At 43.2% G+C, this 27,624-nt stretch overlaps 1 protein-coding gene across 2 annotated transcripts in view; it reads right to left on the bottom strand.

Annotated features, from left to right (window-relative positions):
- The window catches only part of RBBP8 (RB binding protein 8, endonuclease), a 98,507-nt gene that overhangs the window by 51,606 nt on the left and 19,277 nt on the right, over positions 1 to 27,624 (bottom strand). For both annotated transcript variants that reach the window (XM_068237251.1, XM_068237250.1), the window contains exons 4-8: positions 25,874 to 25,916; positions 13,472 to 13,567; positions 11,602 to 11,714; positions 10,014 to 10,089; positions 4,853 to 5,043 (exon numbers count right to left, since the gene is read on the bottom strand). In XM_068237251.1, coding sequence (XP_068093352.1) covers positions 4,853 to 5,043; positions 10,014 to 10,089; positions 11,602 to 11,714; positions 13,472 to 13,567; positions 25,874 to 25,916 — 519 coding nt within the window. The remainder of the gene's footprint in view (positions 1 to 4,852; positions 5,044 to 10,013; positions 10,090 to 11,601; positions 11,715 to 13,471; positions 13,568 to 25,873; positions 25,917 to 27,624) is intronic.

Genomic DNA, 27,624 nt, shown 5'->3' with positions numbered 1-27,624 from the left:
CGCATTAAACCAAAGGCGTAGCTAGTGTTTTCAGCGCCTGGGGACAAAGACAGTTTTTGCGCTCCTCTCAGGACAAATTGGGCATGGCCACTCATCAGAATGTGGTCAAGGCTGGAGTCAAATGTACAAATGCTGTTTAGGTAGCCATATGTGCCTCTTTTCCCGCCCTTAAGATAGTCAAATGTGCTCCCTTCCCCCATTCAGATAGCCTGAGGGCCTCCCTTTTAAATAGCCAAATGTGCCCCTCTTTAGATAGCAAAATGTGCCACCCTTTAGAAAGCCAGATGTGCCTCCCTATAGATAGACAGATGTGCCCCATTTTATTCTGCTTCTGTGCTCAGAGAGAGTTAGAGAAGCAGGGGCACTTCAGGCAGCCAGCAAGCCACCTCTCATGCATGTGAGGGTGCAGCGATTGTGCCGAGTGCCCTGACAGTGCTGCGTCCGGGGACCGGTGCCCACCCATGGCTACGCCTCTGAATTAAACTGGGGGTCAGAATAAAAATGAGCACATTAATAATAAAAAAAAAACTACTAGAATAAGAAGTATAATGCGGGACACTGTAATAGGGGGTGGAGAAATAAACAGCCATGCCTACATTTAAAGCACATGCCTTCTGCAAAATAACTGCAGGGGTTCCTTAAAGAAAACCTGTGTTAAAAAAAAAAAAAAAAAAAAAACACCCGAGGGGTAATTAACTCGAGAGGTGGAAGCCTCTGGATCCAACCGAGGCTTCCCCCTTCCTGCTGCGTGCCTCTGTTAGCCTGCCCGGATCCCACGAAGTGTGGTGATGTAAATATTTACCTCGCCGGGATCCAGCGCAGGCGTACTAGCAGCTTTTCGTTCGGGTAAGGCAGAAATAGCCGAACCTGTTCGAGTCAATCTACTGCACAGGCACGAGTCCTTTTGCACCTGCGCAGTAGAGCGGATCCGATTGGGTTTGGCTATTCCCACCTTACCCGAAGGAAGATCCGCTACTGCGCCTGCGCTGGATCCCGGCAAGGCAAATACAGTATATCAAGCCTTGTCAGGCTTCTCGAGGGAGGATTGTGGGACCCTTTGGGGAAGCCAGCGCTGGATTGCCTGAAGCTACAGGGATGGGGGAAGCCTCATTGGGACCCCGAGGCTTCCCCCTCCCTAGGTGAGTATCCCCCAGGGGAGGTTTTTTTTAGTATAGGTTTTCTTTCAGATCCAAAAATTATTTGCAAGTTTCTCCAGGGTAAGATCAATCAAAGAAGCGTGTGAAAACAACCGGCACTACGAGAGTTACAGTTCTTCAAGTTCAAAATGGGGAATGTGAGTGGCTGGCACAGAGGTGTATCAACTCACAAACTGCTACCTCAAAAATGAAATGGATACTGCGTGCGCATGATAAAGATTGGATGCAGATAGGATATCAAAGTAGAGATAGTAGACAATCAGGCACTGCAGCAGTGTTACATTTATTCCGTGTTCAGATGTTCAGCAGTATATTCCAAACAATATGCTGTATACAGTGGTAGGTGAGTGAGTTACAATCACACAGTGACAAAACAAATCAACATTGGTTTTATCCTACCAGTATTGAGGCAGATGGCGGTGGGTGCAGGGCAAATGACCGGCAGCCTAACACTGCATGTCGGTGCTTCTTCCGAGACTGGTCCATGCTAATACACAAAAACTTTCAGGTTTTATTCCCTGTATCACGTGATGCGGGTGGGTTGCATCATGACGTCCGCATTGTTCCCCGTATGCGTAAAAACGTACGAGTCTACCAGAAAAATGCGTGTTCAAAACAGAACGTCGTAAAAACGTCAAATTGTACACATTAGCGTAGTCATGCATGCCAGTATGGAACGCAGTACGCTGATGCATAAATTCATACGCATTCATCATTCCAAAGAAAGGGGAGGAAACATATTATTCCCATAAAGCTGTATTGCTATAAATGTAGACTTGACAGATGCCTGATTGGCTGCTAAGTATACAGTGAATCAAACGTGCATGTGTCAAGTGTACAAATGGTGGAAGAAAAAAAATAAATGAAAAGGGGGGGAAAAAAATAGGAAAAAGGGGAAATGAGTTTTACTGGACTCCAGGGTAAAAAGGTTAAGAAAGGCTGGATTGGAGTGTACTTCTTAGTTACTATGGCTATTTTAATATGTATTCTTGTCATACACAATGTTTGGCCTGTGCACATTTCATTTTAGTACTTTTTGTACTGAGTTAGTTCTTTCTGTGTTGTATTGTTAATCTTTGGCAACTCACACTGAGCTGCTGTAAATATACACAAGAATCTTGTAAAAAATAAAAAAATAAAAAAACATTTTCAGCATTTATTTCAGAGTGCAGTGGATCATCCACATCTATCTCTGTCTTCAATGAAACTCCCGCTCCAATGTCTCTACCAACTAGCAGCCTATGGACAATTTTAGATAGTGTGTCAATTAACTTGTAAAGTTGTTTATGAGATGTGGGAGTTCACCTACACAAGAATGAGAACATATAAACCACATATACATAGTTTTCTTGGCAGGACTCAAAACCTCCGAAGTGCAGCTTAAAGGGGAACTGAAGAGAGAGGTATATGGAGGCTGTCATGTTTATTTCCTTGTATACAATACAAGTTGCCTGGCAGCCCTGCTGATCCTCTGCCTCTAATACTATTAGCCATAGCCCCTGAACAAGCATTCAGCAGATCAGGTGTTTCAGTGGTTCAGACTTATAAGTCTGATCTGACAAGACTAGCTGCATGCTTGTTTCTGGTTTTAATCAGATACTACTGCAGAGATATAGACCAGCAGGGCTGCCAGGCAACTGGTATTGATTAAAAGGAAATAAACATGACAGCCTCCATATACCTCTCTCTTCAGTTCCCCTTTAAGCTGGATATTTCCTATTTTTAAAGAACTGGCTTCTCAAGTGCCAGCTAAAGAAGACACTTTATAGGTGATGGAATGTTGTTGTAAATGCAAAGCCCCTTCCCCTTTATCATGCTGTGGATAAACTGTATATATATGAAAGCAGACATTCACTGGTAGTGTTATTCTTAATATGATCCTAGTGCACCCCATACCTCTAAATTAAGGGCTCCATTCCTCGTTATGTCCAATAACAAACACCCAAGTTGGAGTGTCCCCAGTTCACAAGCGGGGACCAATTAAAACTTGATAATTACAACAAAGAGAAAATGTGTGCATCAACCAAGTGAACCTGACAAATCTGGCTTTGCAAATTTGGCCTATTGGCTAATCACGAGACATTGCTCATGCAAATATGCATTTGCTTTCGCATGCCTAAATATGCAGGGTCAAAAACCAAAAACCGCAAAACAATCTCCCTGCGGGAATTAGTTCATGCTACATAGCACTATCCAGGGGCGCCACGAGGAGGCTACCCCTGGATAGTGCTATGTAGCATGAACTAATTCCCGCAGGGCGATTGTTTTGCGGTTTTTGACCCTGCATATTTAGGCATGCGAATGCAAATGCATATTTGCATGAGCAATGTCTCGTGATTAGCCAATAGGCCAAATTTGCAAAGCCAGATTTGTCAGGTTCACTTGCTTGATGCACACATTTTCCCTCTGTTGTAATTAGCATTGCATTTTCTTTTCTTTGGAGGCAAGTGGTGAATGGCTTGTTTTAGGAGGTGAGAGCCCTGGAGCAGGCTATTTGCGCCTGTCCTCCCCTTATGTGTCGCGCCCAGGTCATGCGCATATAGCAGAACGCAATGGACGTTAAGGTAAGTGCCTGTTTTTAATCTTGGGAGGTGTGTGCGGGCGGCTCTTCCCGGCGCTGGCCACGCTGGGGAGATCGCCTGCACCCCCCAGCCTCCACCTCCGGGGTGCCGCTGTGTGGGTTCCAGGCGGTGAGAGAGCCTGGGACCCCCGCGGCCCCCCGGTTGTATGGGGGCAATGGGAAGCCTCCTCGTGGCGCCCCTGGATAGTGCTATGTAGCATGAACTAATTCCCGCAGGGCGATTGTTTTGCGGTTTTTGACCCTGCATATTTAGGCATGCGAAAGCAAATGCATATTTGCATGAGCAATGTCTCGTGATTAGCCAATAGGCCAAATTTGCAAAGCCAGATTTGTCAGGTTCACTTGGTTGATGCACACATTTTCCCACTGTTGTAATTACCAATTAAAACTTGATAGTATGAGCTCTTAAAGAGGAATTCCAGTGAAAATAATGTAATAAAAAAAGTGCTTCATTTTTACAATAATTATGTATAAATGATTTAGTCAGCGTTTGCCCATTGTAAAAGATTTTAAATCCCTTATTTATATTCTGACATTTATCACATGGTGACATTTTTATTGCTGGCAAGTGATGTAGCTGCTGCTTGCTGTTTTGGCAGTTGGAAACAGCTGTAAACAGCTATTTCCCACAATGCAGACAGGAAACTGCCAAGAGTACGTACTCAGGATTTCTTTGTGGGAGGTGTTTCACCACAATATTAGCCATACAGCACCCCTGGATGGTCTGTTTGTGAAAAGGAATAGATTTCTCATGCAAAAGGGGGTATCCGCTACTGATTGGGATAAAGTTTAATTCTTGGTCGGAGTTTCTCTTTAAGTCACCTAGCTAGTCTGAGGAACACCACATGACCAAAGAAGGAAGCCTGGCTGCTTAGACAGAGGAGGAAACCAGACAGAGGTGAAGAAGAGTTTGAATCTTGCTGCCTGAGGGTGGTGGGAAAGCAGAGCTCCTGGGAGACCGGGGGACTTTGGGACCACTACTGACATGTTTTATTCTGCCTCTGCAGAAAGGGTCTGCTTTCCAGGTTCATAATGTGTGTTTTTAGATGCCATTAGTGTCACAGAGAACATACAGTGTTATACTTAGCATTAACTTATGGACCATGTGACTTACTTTTTGTACATTCAGAATTCGGCAGTTCCTCTTGTGCGTGTTCTGCATAGCGAACGTGCCTATTCCCCTTTTTCCTTCGCATTCTGCTGACCACATTAGCAGGAAAGGAGCTGCCCGGTGAATCAGGAATAATCCCATCGTCCGCCTCTCTGTGATCTATCGTACCTTCCGCACAGGTCTTGAGGATTGTACTAAATATTAAACCAGAGGCCAAAGTCAAAGAGCGCATAAATTATATAGCTTTGAACAAATAAATATACAAACTTCTCAATACCCCACATGCGTTAGTGGAATATTTTACTGTCTGTGCAGTATTATTCTAAATCAGAACAAAACTAAAATATGTAGAAGAATAAGAACTGGGAAAATGTACTGTAGTGAAGAAATGGATTCATGTGTTCCAACTAGAAGAGTTAAAAGTCAAATTGTTCATTGTACACTGTGACAGATATCCGTTATTGGTGTCTGGAAAAAAAAACAAAAAACAAAAAAAAAACAGCATCTCAGCCTGTAGGGAGAAAGCACCCTACTCACCTCATCCTTAAAGTGTAACTGTTGGGCATAAAATCAAAAATCAATTCTTTATTTGTATCTGGTAAACAAGTAATACGGATGCTAACCAGGCAATCCAAAAGTTAAAATCTCTATTACTTTTCTGTTTATAAATGATCATAACCCGGTTTACCTGACTCTTATTTGGTACGTTGCCGAAAAAAGGAATTTGCACGGCATGGTGGGTTGTCTTTTTTTGCTTCTTTATTTCCCCTGCAGACTTAACTAATGTACAGAAGCAAAAAAGGACAACCCAGCACGCCCTGCAACTTCCTTTGTGCGGCAAAGGTAAACTGGAGAATGATCATTTATAAACAAGAAAAGTAATAGAGATTTTAACTTTTGGATTGCCTGGTTAGCATCCGTATTACTTGTTTACCAGATAAAAATAAAGAATTGATTTTTGATTTGATGCCCGACAGTTACACTTTAAAGGATACCAGAGCCGAAAATCTTTGAAGAAATGGGGGGAGCCGGCATATATAGCAGGGCTGTGGAGTCGGAGTCGTGGAGTCGGAGTCGTGGAGTCGGGCAATTTTGGGTGCCTGGAGTCGGAGTCGGGAAAAAATGCACCGACTCCGACTCCTAATGAATTTGTAACTGTAATTAAAATAGAAAATATGATAAAATGTTCTATTTCTCAGATAATAGTCATTAAAAATAATGTATATATACAGTATATATACAGTAATAGCTGTGCTTAGTCCACAAAAATGAAATAAACCAGTCAAAATTAGTTACTTGTGCTGCTTCAATAAAGCAGTCCCCGTATTTTTAAGGTCAGATATACATATCTGATTGTGACTGTATATATGATGTGTACACAGGAATCTCTTATATATGTTACGGCCAGAACCCGAAGTTTGGCCAGAACTAGAAGTGGCCGGCCACTTCGGGTTCTGGCCGGCCAATGCGCGAACTGGCCGCTGCGCTGCGGCCAATGTGAGAAATGAAACAATTCCTGTAAGGTTTAATGTGATGTTGTGGCCGCAGCGCAGCGGGGGGCAAAAAATGTATCACACATCTTTACTTTATTCAATGGCATTAAGCCGCCCGGCTTTTTCCTCTGCCTCTCTCTCCTCCCCCCCCCCCCCCCCCGCCTCTCTCTCCCCCCTTCTCTTATGGGCACAGACGGGCGGGGACACGCGTGTCCAGGAGAGTCGTTCCTCGCGGCAGGAGAGCAGAGCGGGGGAGGCTGCAGACATTGCTTCTGCCAGCACCCGCTCTGCAAGAACGGCAGGATTCCCCTGCCGCGACGAACGACTCCGGAGGGACACGCGTGTCCCCGCCCGGCTGTGCCCATAAAGAGAAGGAGAGAGAGAGGCGGGGGGGGGAGGAGAGAGAGGCAGAGGAAAAAGCCGGGCGGCTTAATGCCATTGAATAAAGTAAAGATGTGTGATACATTTTTTGCCCCCCGCTGCGCTGCGGCCACAACATCACATTAAACCTTACAGGAATTGTTTCATTTCTCACATTGGCCGCAGCGCAGCGGCCAGTTCGCGCATTGGCCGGCCAGAACCCGAAGTGGCCGGCCACTTCTAGTTCTGGCCAAACTTCGGGTTCTGGCCGTAACATATATACTAAATAACATCTATGCTGTAAGAATAAAGCCTGATGTGTAGCTGTGTCACTAATAGAGATGGTCAACGAGATGGAAATAATTCTGCATTGATGCTGATTTATGCAAATGTATGCACTCCCTTTGCTGATGAAATCAAATAATGTGATATGTTATTAAAATTTGGTTTGGTGACTACAAATTAAAGGGTAACTGAAACGGATGAAAAGTAAAGTTTTATACATACCTGGGGCTTCCTCCAGCCCCCTTCAGGCTAATCAGTCCCTCGCTGTCCTCCACCACCCGGATCTTCTGCTATGAGTCCTGGTAATTCAGCCAGTCAGCGCTGTCCGGCCGCATGCCGCTCCCACAGCCAGGAACATTCTGCACCTGCGCAATAGTGCTGCACAGGTGTAGTATGCTCCTGGCGGCAGAGTGTGTGCATGCGCACTACGCCTGACTGGCTCAAGTACCTGGACTCATAGCAGAAGATCCAGGTGGTGGAGGAGGACATACAGGGACTGATTATCCTGAAGGCGGCTGGAGGAAGCCCCAGGTATGTATAAAACTTTAATTTCATCTGTCTCAGGTTTACTTTGTTACACAGTAGTACTATACTCTACATATGCACTCCCCACAGAGCTGCAGGAATCCACTGAGAATGCTGTCCACATTGAACACAGAGGTGTTGTCTGTTTACAATCTCCTCATTCCCCTGCAGAGTACCTGCACATCATTCTTACATGTACCCACACTTACATTGCCTAGGGCCTGATAGATGTTCTTTGTTCCGGTTTGTACCTTTTACAAGTACTCTTACCAAGGACTAGTTTTAGTCTAAAGGGAATAAATATAGTAGTCTACATATCCTTCTCACTTCAGTTGTCTTGTAAAATTCCTAAGCGTTGGCAGTTAAGAGACGAATTTCATGTTACATACTTTTAATCAACAAAATTGTAATATGCAAATTAGAGGAGTCGGAGTCGTGGAGTCGGTGGAATCCTAAACTGAGGAGTCGGAGTCGGTGGATTTTTGGACCGACTCCACAGCCCTGATATATAGTGAGCCAGAGGTTTTAGATGAGAAAGGAGGAGGACACAGGAGAACGGGGGAAGCTGTGGCGATCAGGACAGCTCACTATACGTACTGGCTCCGCCTGTTTTGCCGAAGATTTTCGGCTCTAGTATCCTTTAAAGTGGGACCATACTCCCCAAAATAAATCCAGTAACTACTCTTAGTTACATAAAAACATTTGAAAGCATTCCCACACATTTCCTGTGTGCCAAAAATGTTATTTTCAATGCAAGAGCAGGAGAAGCATAATTATCTTTTGTCATCAGCAAAGGCAAATGTAATCATTACCAGCTAATGCTCTCTGAGGAATGTGTCTTCACTCTGTCCCCCTCTCTCTGCTGTACAGACATGCCCTGGCAACAGCTGAGTCACTCCAGCAAAAAGGAGGGAAGTGGGGCAGAGTGAAGACACATGCATTAGAGAGCTTCAGCCGGCAATTATTCCATTTGCCGATGACCAAAGATAAGCACGCTTCTCCTGCCCCTTGCAGTGAAGGTTTTTACACACATGGAATGTGTGGGAATGCTTTCAAATGTTCTTTTATGTAACTAAAAGTAGTAACTGAAATGGTAGTTTTGGGAGTATAATCTCACTTTAAGACTCACAATGGTCCCTAGTCCTCCTCTTCAGTAATCCAAAGCACTCATCTTTCCAGGTGTATTGTGAAAGCAGAGTAAGCAAAAAAGGGTTTCCACTGCCTCTACCATGATTGTCTGCACCACCAGTCATCAGAACTACCAAAAGATAGGAAGTTGGTGTCCATGTCAATTAAAGCTGTTGCCCTTACATTTCAGTAGTTCTTATTTGCAGCATAGGATGTGCTAGCCACCTTTATAGAGTAGTAAGAAGAGGATTTTATACCACTGTCACCACAGTAATGGAGAGCCCAGGACGACAGAGGAGAGGACCAAGCACTATGCAAAGCCTTGTGAAGTGCGGGTATGTAGTTTCCTCTCTGCAGAAAATTTAATTTGATTTCAGCCTAAACTCCAGCTTGTTCTGTTCATAGTGTTGGAAAACCAGCGAAAAAGGAAGGGGAACAGGAAGGAACACAAAATCAGTTTCTTGAAGTGATGGCCATATGTTATATAGTGCAAAACTGAATAGAGAGCACAGTCCTATATCAAATCCCTTAGATTGTAAGCCTCTGGCAGGATCCTCCCTTCCCTAGTGTAGTCTAAATGATCATGTGCTCCTTTCCTTTGACAGCCTGCATTTGTATTACTGGGCCTACCTAATCAGCCTATAATCACATGATCATGTATCTTGTACCGTTTGCCTTGTATAACTTTGTCCTATGTTGTATAACCTTATTACGTCTATCATTCTTATATCAATGTATATATTTATTGTCCAGCACTGCGTAATATGTTGGCGCTTTATAAATACAATAAATAATTATTATCAACCTTTTCTTTATATTGCCTATGTTTCTTTATGTTGCCTAAACAATGTTTATTTACATTTCAGGAAATGTTATATGCTTTTAAATGTTTTTATTGTCAGTGTGTATATTTCAATAAAGTTTTTCCATTTTTGCAAACAAGTGACTCCAGCCAATACATCTCTCACTAAATAGATGGGTTCAGTTTTTTCTTGACTCATCAAATAAGGTGCTGCACATTTTATTGGAAGATCTGCACTGCACTACTCTTATGCAAAAGGTCCCCTTTAATTCACCCTTTGAGGACAGGAAGGCAATAAGTATCAGCAAATATACTGTAGGTTATATTTGAAAAGTTCTCAGGAAATCCCAGCTTACCATTGATACTGGGAAAGTCTAGGAACCATACACAAAAGGACAGATTAAATGACGAGTGTAATCCCTAATCGGTTTTGTACAGGAAGCTTTATTCAAGTTACAAATAAAATTGCCATTGAACAGTAATTACACATTACTGCAACAGTAGTTTGGCTGGAGGAAGGTCTCAGCATGTGTCCTGGATATACAACACTGGAATGTAAGCAGTTACTTACTCTGTCGCCCTTTGCATGTGCTCAAGTTGCTTGGAGAGTCTTTTGTTTTCATCCTGCAGTAAATTCTTCTCATCCACTGTAACAAGACATTAATACAAATGTAACACAAAGTCTTGTCTGGGAATAAAAAAAAGTGGTAAGTACCGATCACTAAAGCGGTTTGCGCCCTGCTGATCTCCAGGACACATGGAATTTGTATTGTTACAATAAAAATGTACACATTGGCCTCAATTCACTAAGTATTACTGCATTCGGTAATACAGAAAACAGCTGGTTTTACTAATCACTTTGCCTAATGCCAATCCACTAAACCTAATACTGCAGTGAAAGTAAAATTACCGACTAGTGAGGTAAATTAGACTACAGCGGTAAACACCTCAAGAAATTGCAATTCACAAAATGGAAGCATTCCGTAAATCAAGCAAAAGTGTTCAGCATTTACCTTCAGTTCTGACCAGCCGGTAACTCACACTTTCCATGTGGTAACATTGACAGGTGTAGCAGACAGCCAATAAAGAGAGCCAGGCAGCCAATAGGGAGAGCCACACAGCCCTGCTTCTCACCCCTTTGGGTCTGATACTCTTGAGGGTGGCGCTTCGAAATGCAGAGCAAGGGAAGGAGACATTTTAAAAGGCTTTTTTGTATCCCTTGCACTGTGGATATCTGTATACTGGCATACAGAAGAGCTCGCACTGGTGGCTGCAGCACATCTAAAAGGATGCTGGGAATGCGCTGGACAAAATTAAAACCCGACTCATGCACACCACTTATAGGAATCTTCCTGCCTGACCTGCAGGTGAGCTTAGCGAGCAGAGCTTAGTGAATTGAAGCAGGTTTGTTCGGTAAATTACTGAACTTCTACCGCATGCCATGAAATCTTAGTGAATTTGGAAAAAGTGTAAAATACCAAATTTACCGACCAAAATTATTTTTACCAAACTGCCTTTAGTGAGGCCATAGTAAGAAAAGTTACAAAAATTCTAACAGAATTTGTTAACAGGAAGGCAGGTGATGAACAAGTGATGAATATCTAGTCTCTGAAAAACTGACTCAGCAATTTTGCCCCCAAAAAGCTTTACAAGTATGGTATTTCTTCTTGTGGCAATCATGCGTGTGCACCAGGCGCTCATGTACCCATTCAATAGTAAATAATTGCTGCTAAATAAAGTTATAGTTAAAAAAAAAAAAAAAAAAAAAAAGGGTTTTTTTGTAAAAAAAAAAAAAAAAGTGACACTAACTTTATTTTGTGTGTGAACTGTAAACCCCTACCAAACTAATTAGCCCATATGTCAACTATTCTTGGCTTTTAGATTTATAGACACCTGTAATGGCTGCCACCTATAAGATCAGTAGGGCGACAGCTCGGGGACCCAACACTGGAAAGATGCATTGCTAGGTTATTGCCTAGCAATGCATCTATACAGCACTGGGGTCCCCAAACTGTGTGCTCCAGTGATCACATGCATTCGCTTCAGACACACATACCTAGTGATGAAATACGGCACATATGGAACTCAAAACCTTGGTTGAAATGAATACATAATAACTGCAAGAGCCAAATGACTAATAAATAAAACTGAATTCTCACTAAGTTCAGTGATGAGTTTCAAGTTCTGCTGTCGGATGTTTTCAAATTCCTGCTGTTTCTTCCTCATGTGTTCTTCTGTTACCGCACAGCGATCACAGAGACCAGCTCGCAGTCTGACAAAACAAACAGAAACTTGCTCTTATTATAAAATCTTGTTTGTGAAGAAGGTTCTTATCCTAAAGAAAACCTGTAACTCCCAAAGAAAAAAAAGTTTGATACTTATCTCAGTAGAGGCAAGCCTCTGGATTATCAATCTAGGAGCCCACCGTCCCTGCGAAGGTACACTCAGGACGTATCCGGCAAGAGCTTGTCATATATATTCTGTGGTCACAATCCCAATTAATACTACCAACTGTAAACAGCTACTTTCAAATAAACAATTTATAGTGCATTTTACCCGGAGACAAAATGTACCTCTTATATGTATGAATACACATGTATCATACATTTTTCTTGACAGTAGTTGTTACAACGGAAATCATAATTTTTTTTTCTCATTACAACTTAATTTGAATTGGGGCTGAGCCACATCACCGATCGTTTTTGAGTCCGTTGTTGTTTTCTTAAAATAAATGCGCTCAATATTTTGTATTAAAATTGCATCAAAATAGCTGCGATCACCATTTTTCAAAAGTTCGTGATTGCTGTAATTTTAAAGGGAACCTTAACTGAACGGGGGGTATAGAGTTTTACTTACCTGGGGCTATTACCAGCCCCCTGCAGCAGTCCTGTGCCCTCGGCGCCGCTCTGGAATCCTCTGGTCCCCCACTGTCACTTAGTTTCGTTTTTGACGACTCATCAGTCGCCGGCCGCCATGCGTATTATTGGACGCATTCACCAATGCAATTAGCGCTATTGCGGACCGCAACGCGTACAAAAATACGCGTTGCCGCATATCTACGCGTGCGGAATGCGGCAACGCGTATTTTTGTACGCGTTGCGGTCCGCAATAGCGCTAATTGCATTGGTGAATGCGTCCAATAATACGCATGGCGGCCGGCGACTGGTGAGTCGTCAAAAACGAAACTAAGTGACAGCGGGGGACCAGAGGATTCCAGAGCGGCGCCGAGGGCACAGGACTGCTGCAGGGGGCTGGTAATAGCCCCAGGTAAGTAAAACTCTATACCCCCCGTTCAGTTAAGGTTCCCTTTAAAGCAGTCAATGGGAGCATGACTAGAATCTTAAAATATACTTCATAGCTTTAAAGTGAATGGGAACCGCACTTAAAAAAATGAGACAGATACTTACCCAAGGAGAGGGAACGCTCTGGGTCCTATAGTGCCTTCCCGCTCCTCTCCTGGTCCCCTCGTTACAGTGCAGGCTCGCCCAGTAGCAGTATTTGACTAATTTAGTCAAATACTGCTTTACCCGGCCGAAGGAGGCTTCAGAAGTCTTCAGGGAGCCAGAGTGCTCCTGAAGAAGGGCGGCCCTGTACTGCACCTGCGCAAGCATGCTCACTTGCACGCTCACGCCTGTGCAGTATGGAGCCGCACGTCTTCGGGAGGACACGGCTCCCGAACACTTCCAAATACCCTTTCGGTGGGGGATTGAAACAGGGGGGAGCCAGCACAGAATAGAGAGCACCGAGAGAGGAGACGGAAGGCTCTATACGACCCAGAGCCTTCCCTCTCCTTAGGTAACTATTTGCTTCATTTTTTTAAAAAATGCGGTTCCCATTCACTTTAAGAATTAACATCCAACATGTCTTAGAAAGTGACATAAATTTGGTATCCGCTGCCCATAGCATACAAAATGCTGCTGCAGACCAGCACTCCATTCCATTGGCATCTGGCATGCCAAACAAAGGGGTGACAATCTAATGACTCCTGAATCCTCTTCACATCTCCCAACTGCACTCTATGCTTCTTACCGGTCTTCCAGGACTTTGATGGTGTCATTCAGTGCCTTCTGCTGCTCTCTTAGCTGTTGATTTTTAGCATAAAATTCCTCTAGCCTCTGGGCATCCCTGTACACACACAAGCAATCTTGTTAGAAATATTGCAATGCAATCTTAAATAATTTGGCAATAAAAATAGCACACACTGTCACAACTGATAGTTTTATTATTTTTAATAAGGCGGCCCTGAACTCAGAACCTCCTCTGTGCTCTTAGGCCCAGTTCACATTAGCGTTTTTTGCGGAGCCGGCCGTACAGATTCGGCCATTAGGATCAGGTAAAAACTGTCAGTTTTTACAACCAGTGTGCTGTTAACTTTCCGTTTTCTATTTGTTCCTATGTAGCTGCAAAACCTTCCATTTCCGTTCCGCTGGGCACAACGGTCTGGAAAAATAGGTCCTGCAGCATCTTTATGTCCGCTGAGCGGAACAGACAACGGATCCGTACAAGTGGATGGATGTGAACGGATCCATTGGTTAACATTGGATCTGTTCGCATACCGGACCGTTTGTACAGTATACATTCTGCTCCCATTCTGCTCAATGCTAAATGTGAACCGGGCCAAAAAGATAAACAGCATAATAACCTTTAAACAAAAAAACATTTCTTTGCTACAGCCGATACAAATCCTAAAAGAATTCTGCAATGTTTCTATTTTCTGATTTATGGAGGCAGACATATTGTTATCTGTACCTGTACTTTCAAATGAGCTTCTCTGCCATCTCTGCCGTGGCCATCATGTGACACGAGCAGAAAACAAATTACAACTTGTGATTAGACACAAATGAGGGGGAATTAGACAGGCTAAACTCTTTAAATCCTTCTGTCCTGGGCAAGAGTTCCGGTCCACTTTAAATACATTGCATCTGAAAATAAGAGTTCAATTCTATGTCCAGGTGAGTAAGAAATTTTTAGGTACCTTGTCAGGTGTATAATCTATTGCAACACAGTTATTTAGGCTTCTTGCACACAGGGACGTTACAGGCGCACGTAAGTGCAGCCTGTAACGCTCCCCCAACGCACAGCAATGTAACACAAGTGGGCTGTTCACACTGCCCACGTTGCGTTACATTGTAAAGCAGCAAAGTGCTGCATGCTGTGCGTTCTCCGTGGCTAAGCCGCGTTAGACTGTTTGCACATGCTCAGTCATGTTGGGGAGGAGGGGAGAGCGGCCAGGCACATGGCTAATTATTATTCACTGCACTCAGTGACGTGCAGTGTTTACTTCCTGGAGCGGCCGCTCTGTGCAGCGATTGGCCGGGCGGGACCACGTGATGCCGCATGCGTCCAAGAGTACGCATCACGGACGCCAGAGTGAGCTGCACAACGCGGCTCACTCCGACGTCCACACCAGAGAGCACCAGGCGTTGCGTTAGGGGCACGTTATGTGCCCTATAACGTCCACTAAACGCAACGTCTTGGTGTGTGACTAGCCTAAAGCAGCCACATGCTTTTACTGATTGATAAGGGATGTGGCATATAAACCTAGCTCTTATTTTTAATTCAAACAATGCTGTTCAGGTGGAAGGACTGTATGTGCAGCCAACCAACGTGATTTGCATCTGCTTCAGGCTGGGAATGGAGTTCAGACTGCTGCACACTGTACATCACAAAACTTGTTTTCTAGTGGAATTGCTAAGCTCTGGCTCCCATCCACTGCTCCTTAGATCCTGTTCAATCATCTCATTGCAAGCCTAACACCACTGAAGTATATTCAGAAGTCTTTAGTTACAGTAGGAAAAAGCCTGCTTTAGACCAGGTAACTTTCAAGCCATTAGGGAAACCTTGATGAAATGTATAAAAGCCAAGAAAAACACTTCAAATTCTCCTTCTTGCTTGGATTTGGACTTTGAGATACACAACGAGAACAACCAGGGAACCAAAAACATGTAAAACATTGGCAATATCTGAATTTCTTTTACAATAGGTTCCCTTAACCACTTCCCAACTGAGGAGTTTTACCCCCTGACCACCAGAGCAATTTTCACCTTTCAGCGCTCCTTCCATTCATTCGTCTATAATTTTATCATTACTTATCGCAATGAAATGAACTATATCTTGTTTTTTTCGCCACCAATTAGGCTTTCTTTAGGTGGGACATTATGCCAAGAATAATTTTATTCTAAATGTGTTTTAATGGGAAAATAGGAAAAAATGTGGGGAAAAAATGTATTATTTTTCAGTTTTCGGCCTTTACAGTTTTTAAATAATGCATGCTACTGTAATTAAAACCCATTAAATGTATATGCCTATTTAACCCGGTTATAAAACCGTTTAAATTATGTCCCTATCACAATGTTTGCCGCCAATATTTTAGTTGGAAATAAAGGTGCATTTTTTTCAGTTTTGCGTCCATCCCTAATTACAAGCCCATAGTTTATAAAGTAACAGTGTTATACCCTCTTGACATAAATATTTAAAAAGTTCAGTCCCTAAGGTAACTATTTATGTATTTTTTTAAAATTGTAAATTTTTTATTTATTTTTTAATTACAAAAAAAAAAAAATTGGGGAGTGTGTGAGGTAAGGAGTTAATTTTTTGTGTAAAACAAGTTTATTTGTGTGTAAAAAATGGTTAGGGTGTAGTTTTACTATTTGGCCACAAGATGGCAACATTACCAATTTGTTTCATGCGACCTGCAAGCGTCCTTCCGGACGCTTGCAGGAAGTAGAAAGAGGCTGGGACTTTGTTATTTTTTCACAATGATCGCGCTGCTCAGCCGAGCGGCAGCAGATCATTGCGGGGCTTAGATCAACGAACGGGAATGGATTTTCCCGTTCGTTGATCTCTGGGCGAGCGGGCGGCGGCGTGTTTACTAGCGGCGGGCGGCGTGTTTACGAGCGGGAGCGCGGACAGCGGCGGGAGTGCGCAAAGTACGGATTTCTCCGTCCCTGGGGGTGAAAGGATGGAAAAAGGGGCGGAGAAATCCGTACGCGCGGGGGTAAAGTGGTTAAACTATGTTCCCTAAAGATTTTAATAAAGGACTGCAACATACTATATAAAAGTCACAAAGAAAGCTAATTTGAGGGACTGGCGGCTGTACAAAAGGGAACAGCTAAGATATGCAAAGAAGAACAAATCAGGACCAGCTGCAGTTGTCTATGGTGATGATTTTTAATATAGTTACTTATCCTGACTAATTCATTTTAAGTGATAAATCATGAGAAAGTTGACCGTGGTACGTTAAAATTATATTTCAAGTCCACTTTATGTAAAATGAGTGACAGATTGGCTAGAAATGACATTGGCAATCATGGTTTGTGCCCCGGTCTCTTGGAGATCATTAGATGCAATGGGAAAGCTCGGAAAACATAAGGCATTCATTGTCACGCTGGTTATCAGCTCTGAAATATTAAACCTCAGGTATTCAGTGAGGGTCACAGAGAACAGGAATGCCTATATACTGCTATTGTATCTACAATGGAGCGCTTGTCAAGAGACTCCAGCAAACAATAATTAAAGCATTTGGTGTGGTATGCATCAAGTCACAACTGAAGCTTGCTGATAATATTCATCACCTACAGACACTGGAGCTGAGCTGACAAAATATTCTCCTGCGCAAATATAAAAGCAGCCACTACTGTGGCAGAACAATGTGAAGCAGGTATTCACGGGGGCCAGCATGGTTCCAAAACTTGTTTCCTGAGTCAGATAGGTAGACAAGAACACACAAGCCTGGATTAAAACATGAAATACAACTGGTATGACCCTTGTGTGACGAATAGTCTAAAATAAAACTTTTATTTTAACTTGTTGAAAACTGACTGAGCTAAAAAGACTACAAACTAGCTGCTAACATGGAGTAAAGGACTCTATAGGGTTATAATCCAGGGTAACACTTAAGTGAACAATTGCCTTTCCTCTCCTCATGCTAGATAATACACTATTAACCCAAATAAAACAACCCTACATGTTTCAGCTACCTTGAGGAGGCTTTGTCAGAGGTAAGTGCAAGGTGTCCAGGTGAAAGTGATTATTAAAAAATACATACCGTACATACAATTTAGTCACACATTATAGCAGCATTTTGGCCAGAGATACAGCCAATATATACAGTGGGATGCGAAAGTTTGGGCAACCTTGTTAATCGTCACGATTTTCCTGTATAAATCGTTGGTGGTTACGATAAAAATTGTCAGTTAAATATATCATATAGGAGACACACACAGTGATATTTGAGAAGTGAAATGAAGTTTATTGGATATACATAAAGTGTGCAATTCTCTAAACAAAATTAGGCAGGTGCCTAAATTTGGGCACCACAAAAAAGAAATGATATTAATGTTTAGGCAATCCTCCTTTTGCAAAAATGAAAGCCTCTAAACGCTTTACGTAGGTTCCAATGAGAGAGTCTGGATTCTGGTTGAAGGTATTTTGGACCATTCCTCTTTACAAAACATCTCTAGTTCATCCAGGTTTGATTACTTCCCAGCATGAACAGCTTTCTTTAACTCACACCACAAATGTTCAGTTATATTCAGGTCTGGGAACTGAGTTGGCCATTCCACAATGTTGTACTTGTTCCTCTGCATGAATGCCTTAGTGGATTTTTAACAGTGTATAGGGTTGTTGTCTTGTTGAAAGATCCAACCCTGGCACAGCTTCAGCTTTGTCACTGATTCCTGGACATTAATCTCCAGAATCTGCTGATACTGAGTGGAATCCATGCGTCCCTCAACTTTGACAAGGTTCCCAGTCCCTGCACTAGCCACACAGCCCCACAGTAGGTAGCAGGTGGTTTTCTTGGAATGCTGTGTTTTTCCTCCATGCATAACATCCCTTGTTATGCCCAAATAACTCAATTGTAGTTTCATCAGTCCACAGCACCTTATTCCAAAATGAAGCTGGCTTGCCCAAATGTGCTTTAACATAGCTCAAGCGACTCTGTGCTTTCGACTGAGAAAAGGCTTTCATTGCATCACTTTTGCATACAGCATCTCATTGTGTAAAGTGCAATGAATGGTTGAACAATGCACAGTGACTCCATCTGCAGCAAGATGATGTTCTGGGTCTTTGGTGCTGGTCTGTGGGTTAACTCTGACTGTTCTCACCAGGCGTCACTTCTGTCTGAGATTTTTCTTGGTCTGCCACTTCGAACCTTAACTTGAACTGAGCTTGTGGTCTTCCACGTCCTCATTATGCTCCTAGCTGTGGAACCAATCAGCTGAAATCTCTGAGACAGCTTTCTGTATCCTTCCCCTTAACCATGAAGGTGAAAATTCTGACGATTAACCACTTAACGACCGCCCCCAGCCGATGGGCGGCGGCAAAGACCGGTCCCAAACGACCGCAATACGCCCATCGGCGGGGGCGGCTGCGGGAGTGGCTATGCGGCGATCGCGTCATTCGTGACGCGATCAGCCGCCGGGGACTGGCTCCGCCCCCCGTTCGCCGTAACCCGCCGGCCGTTCGGAAGCGCCGGCGGGTTACTGGCATCCGGATCGCCGCTGCAACAGTGTATAATAGGCTTTGTAATGTATACAAAGCCTATTATACTGGCTGCCTCCTGCCCTGGTGGTCCCAGTGTCCGAGGGACCACCAGGGCAGGCTGCAGCCACCCTAGTCTGCACCCAAGCACACTGATTTCCCCCCCCCTGCCCCCTGATCGCCCACAGCACCCCTCAGACCCCCCCCTGCCCACCCCCCAGACCACTGTTTGCACCCAGTCACCCCCCTAATCACCCATCAATCACTCCCTGTCACTATCTGTCAACGCTATTTTTTTTTTAAGTCCCTAATCTGCCCCCTACTCCCTCCTGATCACCCCCCCACCCCTCAGATTCTCCCCAGACCCCCCCCCAGACCCCCCCCCCCGTGTACTGTATGCATCTATCCCCCCTGATCACCTGTCAATCACCTGTCAATCACCTGTCAATCACCTGTCAATCACCCGTCAATCACCCCCTGTCACTGCCACCCATCAATCAGCCCCTGATCTGCCCCTTGCGGGCAATCTGATCACCCCCCCACACCAATAGATCGCCCGCAGATCCGACATCAGATCACCTCCCAAATCCATTGTTTACATCTATTCTCTCCTCTAAACACCCACTAATTACCCATCAATAACCCCCATCACCACCTGTCACTGTTACCCATCAGATTAGACCCTAATCTGCCCCTTGCGGGCACCCAATCACCTGCCCACACGCTCAGATTGCCCTCAGACCCCCCCCCCTTATCAATTCGCCCGTGCAATATTTACATCTGTTCTCCCCTGTAATAACCCACTGATTACCTGTCAATCACCCATCAATCACCCCCTGTCACTGCCACCCATCAATCACCCCCTGTCACTGCCACCCATCAATCAGCCCCTAACCTGCCCCTTGCGGGCAATCTGATCACCCACCCACACCAATAGATCGCCCGCAGATCCGACATCAGATCACCTCCCAAATCCATTGTTTACATCTATTCTCTCCTCTAAACACCCACTAATTACCCATCAATCACCCCCTATCACCACCTGTCACTGTTACCCATCAGATTAGACCCTAATCTGCCCCTTGCGGGCACCCAATCACCTGCCCACACGCTCAGATTGCCCTCAGACCCCCCCCCCCTTATCAATTCGCCCGTGCAATATTTACATCTGTTCTCCCCTGTAATAACCCACTGATTACCTGTCAATCACCCATCAATCACCCCCTGTCACTGCCACCCATCAATCACCCCCTGTCACTGCCACCCATCAATCAGCCCCTAACCTGCCCCTTGCGGGCAATCTGATCACCCACCCACACCAATAGATCGCCCGCAGATCCGACATCAGATCACCTCCCAAATCCATTGTTTACATCTATTCTCTCCTCTAAACACCCACTAATTACCCATCAATCACCCCCATCACCACCTGTCACTGTTACCCATCAGATTAGACCCTAATCTGCCCCTTGCGGGCACCCAATCACCCGCCCACACCTCAGAACGCCCTCAGACCCCAGCCCTGATCACCTCGCCAGTGCATTGCTTGCATCTATTTCCCCCCTCTAATCACACCTTGAGACACCCATCAATCACCTCCTGTCACCCCCTAGCACACCTACCCATCAGATCAGGCCCTAATTTGCCCCGTGTGGGCTCCTGATCACTCGGCCAAACCCTCAGATCCCCCTCAGACCCCCTTCCGATCACCTCCCCAGTGCATTGATTGCATCTATTTTCCCCTCTAACCGCCCCCTGAGACACCCATCAATCACCTCCTGTCACCCCCCTAGCACTCCTATCCATCAGATCAGGCCCAATACATCCTGTCATCTAAGAGGCCACCCTGCTTATGACCGATTCCACAAAATTTGCCCCCTCATAGACCACCTGTCATCAAAATTTGCAGATGCTTATACCCCTGAACAGTCATTTTGAGAAATTTGGTTTCCAGACTACTCACAGTTTTGGGCCCGTAAAATGCCAGGGCAGTATAGGAACCCCACAAGTGACCCCATTTTAGAAAGAAGACACCCCAAGGTATTCTGTTAGGTGTATGATGAGTTCATAGAATATTTTATTTTTTGTCAAAAGTTAGCGGAAATTGGATTGTTATTGTTTTTTTCACAAAGTGTCATTTTTCACTAACTTGTGAGAAAAAATAAAATCTTCTATGAACTCACCATACCCCTAACGGAATACCTTGGGGTGTCTTCTTTCTAAAATGGGGTCACTTGTGGGGTTCCTATACTGCCCTGGCATTTTAGGGGCCCTAAACCGTGAGGAGTAGTCTAGAAAACAAATGCCTCAAAATGACCTGTGAATAGGACGTTGGGCCCCTTAGCGCACCTAGGCTGCAAAAAAGTGTCACACATGTGGTATCGCCATACTCAGGAGAAGTAGTATAATGTGTTTTGTGGTGTATTTTTACACATACCCATGCTGGGTGGGAGAAATCTCTCTGTAAATGGACAATTGTGTGTAAAACAAATAAAAAAATGTGTCATTTACAGAGATATTTCTCCCACCCAGCATGGTTATATGTAAAAATACACCACAAAACACATTATACTACTTCTTCTGAGTACGGCGATACCACATGTGTGACACTTTTTTGCAGCCTAACTGTGCTAAGGGGCCCAAAGTCCAATGAGTACCTTTAGGATTTCACAGGTCATTTTGAGACATTTGGGTTCAAGACTACTCCTCACGGTTTAGGGCCCCTAAAATGCCAGGGCAGTATAGGAACCCCACAAGTGACCCCATTTTAGAAAGAAGACACCCCAAGGTATTCTTTTAGGTGTATGATGAGTTCATAGAAGATTTTATTTTTTGTCACAAGTTAGCGGAAATTGATATGTATTGTTTTTTTTTTCACAAAGTGTCATTTTCCGCTAACTTGTGACAAAAAAAAAATCTTCTATGAACTCACCATACTCCTAACAGAATACCTTGGGGTGTCTTCTTTCTAAAATGGGGTCACTTGTGGGGTTCCTATACTGCCCTGGCATTTTAGGGGCCCTAAACCGTGAGGAGTAGTCTAGAATCCAAATGCCTCAAAATGACCTGTGAATAGGACGTTAGGCCCCTTAGCGCACCTAGGTTGCAAAAAAGTGTCACACATGTGGTATCGCCGTACTCAGAAGAAGTAGTATAATGTGTTTTGGGGTGTATTTTTATACATACCCATGCTGGGTGGGAGAAATCTCTCTGTAAATGGATAATTGTGTGTAAAAAAAATCAAATAATTGTCATTTACAGAGATATTTCTCCCACCCAGCATGGGTATGTGTAAAAATACACCCCAAAACACATTATACTACTTCTCCTGAGTACGGCGGTACCACATGTGTGGCACTTTTTTGCACCCTAAGTGCGCTAAGGGGCCCAAAGTCCAATGAGTACCTTTAGGATTTCACAGGTCATTTTGCCACATTTGGTTTCAAGACTACTCCTCACGGTTTAGGGCCCCTAAAATGCCAGGGCAGTATAGGAACCCCACAAATGACTCCATTTTAGAAAGAAGACACCCCAAGGTATTCCGTTAGGAGAATGGCGAGTTCATAGAAGATTTTATTTTTTGTCACAAGTTAGCGGAAAATGACACTTTGTGAAAAAAAACAATTAAAATCAATTTCCGCTAACTTGTGACAAAAAAAAAAAATCTTCTATGAACTCACCATACATCTAACGGAATACCTTGGGGTGTCTTCTTTCTAAAATGGGGTAATTTGTGGGGTTCCTATACTGTCCTGGCATTTTAGGGGCCCTAAACCGTGAGGAGTAGTCTTGAAACGAAATTTCTCAAAATGACCTGTGAAATCCTAAAGGTACTCATTGGACTTTGGGCCCCTTAGCGCAGTTAGGGTGCAAAAAAGTGCCACACATGTGGTATCGCCGTACTCAGGAGAAGTAGTATAATGTGTTTTGGGGTGTATTTTTCCACATACCCATGCTGAGTGGGAGAAATATCTCTATAAATAGACAATTGTGTGTAAAAAAAATAAAAAAATTGTCATTTACGGAGATATTTCTCCCACCCAGCATGTGTATGTGTAAAAATACACCCCAAAACACATTATACTACTTTTCCTGAGTACGGCAATACCACATGTGTGGCACTTTTTTGCGGCCTAACTGCGCTAAGGGGCCCAAAGTCCAATGAGCATCTTTAGGCTTTACAGGGGTGCTTACAATTAGGCACCCCCCAAATGCCAGGACAGTAAACACACCCCACAAATGACCCCATTCTGGAAAGTAGACACTTCAAGGTATTCAGAGAGGAGCATAGTGAGTCCGTGGCAGATTTCATTTTTTTTTGTCGCAAGTTAGAAGAAATGGAAACTTTTTTTTTTTTTTTTTTTTGTCACAAACTGTCATTTTCCGCTAACTTGTGACAAAAAATAAAATCTTCTATGAACTCACCATGCCTCTCACTGAATACTTTGGGATGTCTTCTTTCCAAAATGGGGTCATTTGGGGGGTATTTGTACTATCCTGGAATTTTAGCCCCTCATGAAACATGACAGGTGCGCAGAAAAGTCAGAGATGCTTGAAAATGGGAAAATTCACTTTTGGCACCATAGTTTGTAAACGCTATAACTTTTACCCAATCCAATAAATATACACTGAATGTTTTTTTTTTATCAAAGACATGTAGCAGAATAACTTTCGCGCTCAAATGTATAGGAAATGTTACTTTATTTGAAAAATGTCAGCACAGAAAGTTAAAAAAGTCATTTTTTTGACAAAATTCATGTCTTTTTTGATGAATATAATAAAAAGTAAAACTCGCAGCAGCAATCAAATAGCATCAAAAGAAAGCTGTATTAGTGACAAGAAAAGGAGGTAAAATTCATTTAGGTGGTAGGTTGTATGACCGAGCAATAAACCGTGAAAGCTGCAGTGGTCTGAATGGAGAAAAAGGCTCTGGTCCTTAAGGGGCGAAAAGACTGTGGTCCCGAAGTGGTTAACAAGGTTGACCAAACTTTTGCATCCCACTGTATGTCGAAATATGACCACCTCCATGTAACATGAGAGCTTACATATACAGTACAATCTATTCATAGTATTTAAACACTGTTGGTCCTAATACTTCGTGGAAGTGGTAAAATTGGTCAATCAGAAAATCAAAATTGGATGTGTATATACACTTAATGTGGTCACTAATGGCCCAATGTCTAGTGAAAAATCGTTAGAGAATTATCAGAAATTCTGATCTGATTGGTTGTAAATATCCATCAATGGGCAAAATCGATTTGGAACAATTATAAAAAAAAAAATAGTCGTTCGATTGGATTTTGGTCAAACCAAAATTTGGATTTTCTTGTTGGTTTAATAGATAGGAAGCAAAGATTGGTTCGTTGATGGTGTACAGTGTTCTCCCCAGAATTTTACTCCAGCCGGGTGGCATGAAATAGTAGCCGGGTGGCATGAAAAAGTAGCCGGGTGGGTTGAGATGAAAATGCAGGGCAACTCTGCTTACAGCATAGGAGGAGGTGAGGAGGTGAGACGATGACAGCCGGGTGGTCACCAAATCTAGCCGGGTGGAGCACCCGGCTAAAAGAGCCTGGGGAGAACACTGGTGTAGTGAACAATTTTCTTCCGATCGGATTTTCTGATCGCTCCGATGATTTTGCTAAAAATTGGCTCATTAGTGGGCACCTTTAGGGTGCCCACTAATGATACAATCTTTTTTATCCAATCTTACAATTTCTATGTAATATGAGGGACTACCTAAAGTATCCATTAAAAGTACATTTACTCAGTTTAGTCTTCTACTACAAAGATTTGGTAAGATTATACAATCAAGATTGTATCATTAGTGAGCACCTTTAGGCTTCTGGCCGGAGAAAGTAATACTTACATTGTGCTCCCGTTTGCATGCTGAGAGGAGGCAGGTGGCCAGAGCTGCACGGCAGCCAGTGACTCGCCTAACTTACAGAGGGAGACACCAGGGGAACAGAGCAGCGTGGAATGTTGGCAAGTACCAGGAAGACTTCAGGAGACTGGAAGAAGCCCCACGTAAGTAACTGGCCACTAAACTTTTCATTTAACATTCCCTTTAAAAGAGCCTATAAAGTCTAAAATCAACATTGCATGTATCATGGTACTATAAAAACGTATGACTTTCCCTGTGTTTTTGCTGTAATCCACCCTCCGAGCTTCGTATGCGCCAGCGTCTGGCACGCTGCCCTGCCCCCTTGCAGATGAGTGCTGTGGTGCTTCAGTGGCACTCTGTATCTCCAATACAAAGAGTGCCATGTCACTCACCTGCAAAGGGACAGGACTGCATGCTGCAAGCTGGCAAGGGGCTCAGAGGCTGAGTTACAGCAAAAGCCCTGTTAAATTATTTATAAGTTTTTATAGGAGTGTAACACAGTATAGCCTCTAAGTTGTGCACGGGCTTGGAAAAAATTTAACCCAAGATGACCAATTATGACAACGTGGGTCACAGTTTATCTATAATCACTGCATGGATGAGATGACTGGGTCTGCTCCAAGCAACCCTTTCTGTCCTATGGATAAGGGAGGGGGACACATGGATGATTCCTGCAACAGCTCTCAAAGGAATTTACAACAGTGGTCAGCTGAGCTGCATCACCAGATCAATGAAGAAAAGGCTGTCAATGCCTAGAAACACCAGTACTCTCACATTAGGTTCAAACCTGACCAGTACATATTCATAATAGTTGTGTAATTTTAAAAAATGGCATAGAAGGTAATGTAAGCTATATTTATAGAAATATCAGGCGTTTATACAGAATTTTGGGCTAATGTGACCAGAAACCAGGACATTTCTATTAATACCAACTCAAAATGATAAAAAAATTAAGCACCAGTGTAGGTCTTTGGGCCTAGCACTGTGTATACTGAGATTTTTTACTTCAGATCTGCCATACTACAGTAAATTATATTTAAAAAAACAATTCTCTGTGGACTACTCACAAACATCGCTGTGTCTTCAGTTTATTGATTTTCATTTGAAGCTCTGAAAATATGAAGAAAAGACAGGGAGACAAGATTAAAAAACAGTAACACAAATGGCTGTGCATGTTCAATAATAAAGTGATCTTCCCCTCCCTTCCTTTCTGTGCTCCCCAAAGTATAGTTTTTGGTTTTGCATTCATCTCTTTTTACACGTCCTACTGACAAGTTTATTTTGCAAATGGCCAACAATACCATGTTTAAATGTCTAGCCTTACGACATGTATTTCACCATATTTATTTTCTTTCTCTAATAATCTTGAAAAGCAGCTTCTGGCATCTGACTGCAAATTATCTTGGTGTCTCATTCACTCCCCACATCCAAAGTATCTCTAAATCCTGCTACTCCCACCCATGCAAAATCTCCAAATACCACTCCTTTCTATCCCAGGCATCCACTATCTCTTGCTCGAGTCTCTCATCTAGGCCACAATTTCCACTTAACTGGTGCCCTACTAACAAAACTTATTTCTACAAATCATTAAGAAAGCTGCAGTTTGCCTTGGTTTACACTTAAAGGATACCTGAGGTGGGTAGAAAAACTTGACTTTCCTTAATTGGGATTTTTTCCAGTTCCCTTTAGCCTTCGAGGTCCTTCGCCAAAGTTCCCCAAAGTTGTTCTGCTGTCACCCTGACTAAAGCACTACTGCAAAATGTGCTTTTTTGGCTGCATGGATTTACTGCCTTAACGCTCTAGGTCACCCTCTTGGATTTTTTCCTTGTTAGTAAAGACGAATAGGGGATAATGCAACCAATTAAACTAACAACTTTAAACACTTTTCAAATGCATTATAAAAATGATTGGGCAGTACAAAAAAAGCATTTGAATGCGTTCAAATGAAAAGAAACAAAATACTTTCACAAACGTCCGTCTGAACTGGAATGTGAGGCTGAAAAACCCACTAGGAGCGATTTCTAATCACTAGTGATTTGGAAAAAGCTCTTGGTAATGCAATGCTAAGGGGGATGTTTATAAAATCATATCGCTCAAGTGGGATCACACCCAGAGCATTACATTAGCAAGAGTTTTCAAATTGCAAAGCGCTCAGAGAATTGCTCCTAGTGGGTTTCTGGCCTAACAGTGTGACCTCACACTACAAGCTTCTCCAGCAAGCAGAAAGGATCCACATGCCAATTTCTGTCCATCGGTCTACCCCTTTCTGAGGTATGGATGTGTGCACATGACTGCTCCAGGCACAATACACCCATTTCTGTGGTAACCTTAGCTTTCCCACTGCAACAACGAGATGTTATTTCAAATCAATAAACCCACTATCCTTTACTAAATGCAAGTACTGTAACTCAACAAAAACACAAAAAAGGATATCACTTTCACAAAAAGGATACATTTTATAATGAAACACTATAATAAACTGATACATTACTACAAACTTCAAGAGAGACCATAAATAAACAATGCATTTCTATTTGCTTTTAAAAAAGGTATTAGCATCTGGCATGCATTTGTAGAGTGCAGTTTCCTTCTAGACAAATATCTAATAGGCATTGAGTAAACTCTCTCCAGGCCGTCTGGCATTGCAGCAAAACAAGGTAAAAGTAGCTTTAGGCCTTGTTTCCATCTGTGCGCTTCTGTCCGCTTTCCAGCAACATGTATCAATCTGTAACATTGGATGTGCTGATAAAAAGTGGACAGAAGCAGATAGAAGCACACAGATGGAAACAAGTACATTGGGAAATACACTTGGTGCTCA

This window comes from Hyperolius riggenbachi, chromosome 5, assembly GCF_040937935.1.
Source record: "Hyperolius riggenbachi isolate aHypRig1 chromosome 5, aHypRig1.pri, whole genome shotgun sequence".
Classification (NCBI taxonomy): domain Eukaryota; kingdom Metazoa; phylum Chordata; class Amphibia; order Anura; family Hyperoliidae; genus Hyperolius; species Hyperolius riggenbachi.
Note: the sequence above shows the minus strand (reverse complement) of the source record. Positions and strands in the feature narration are given on the sequence as shown.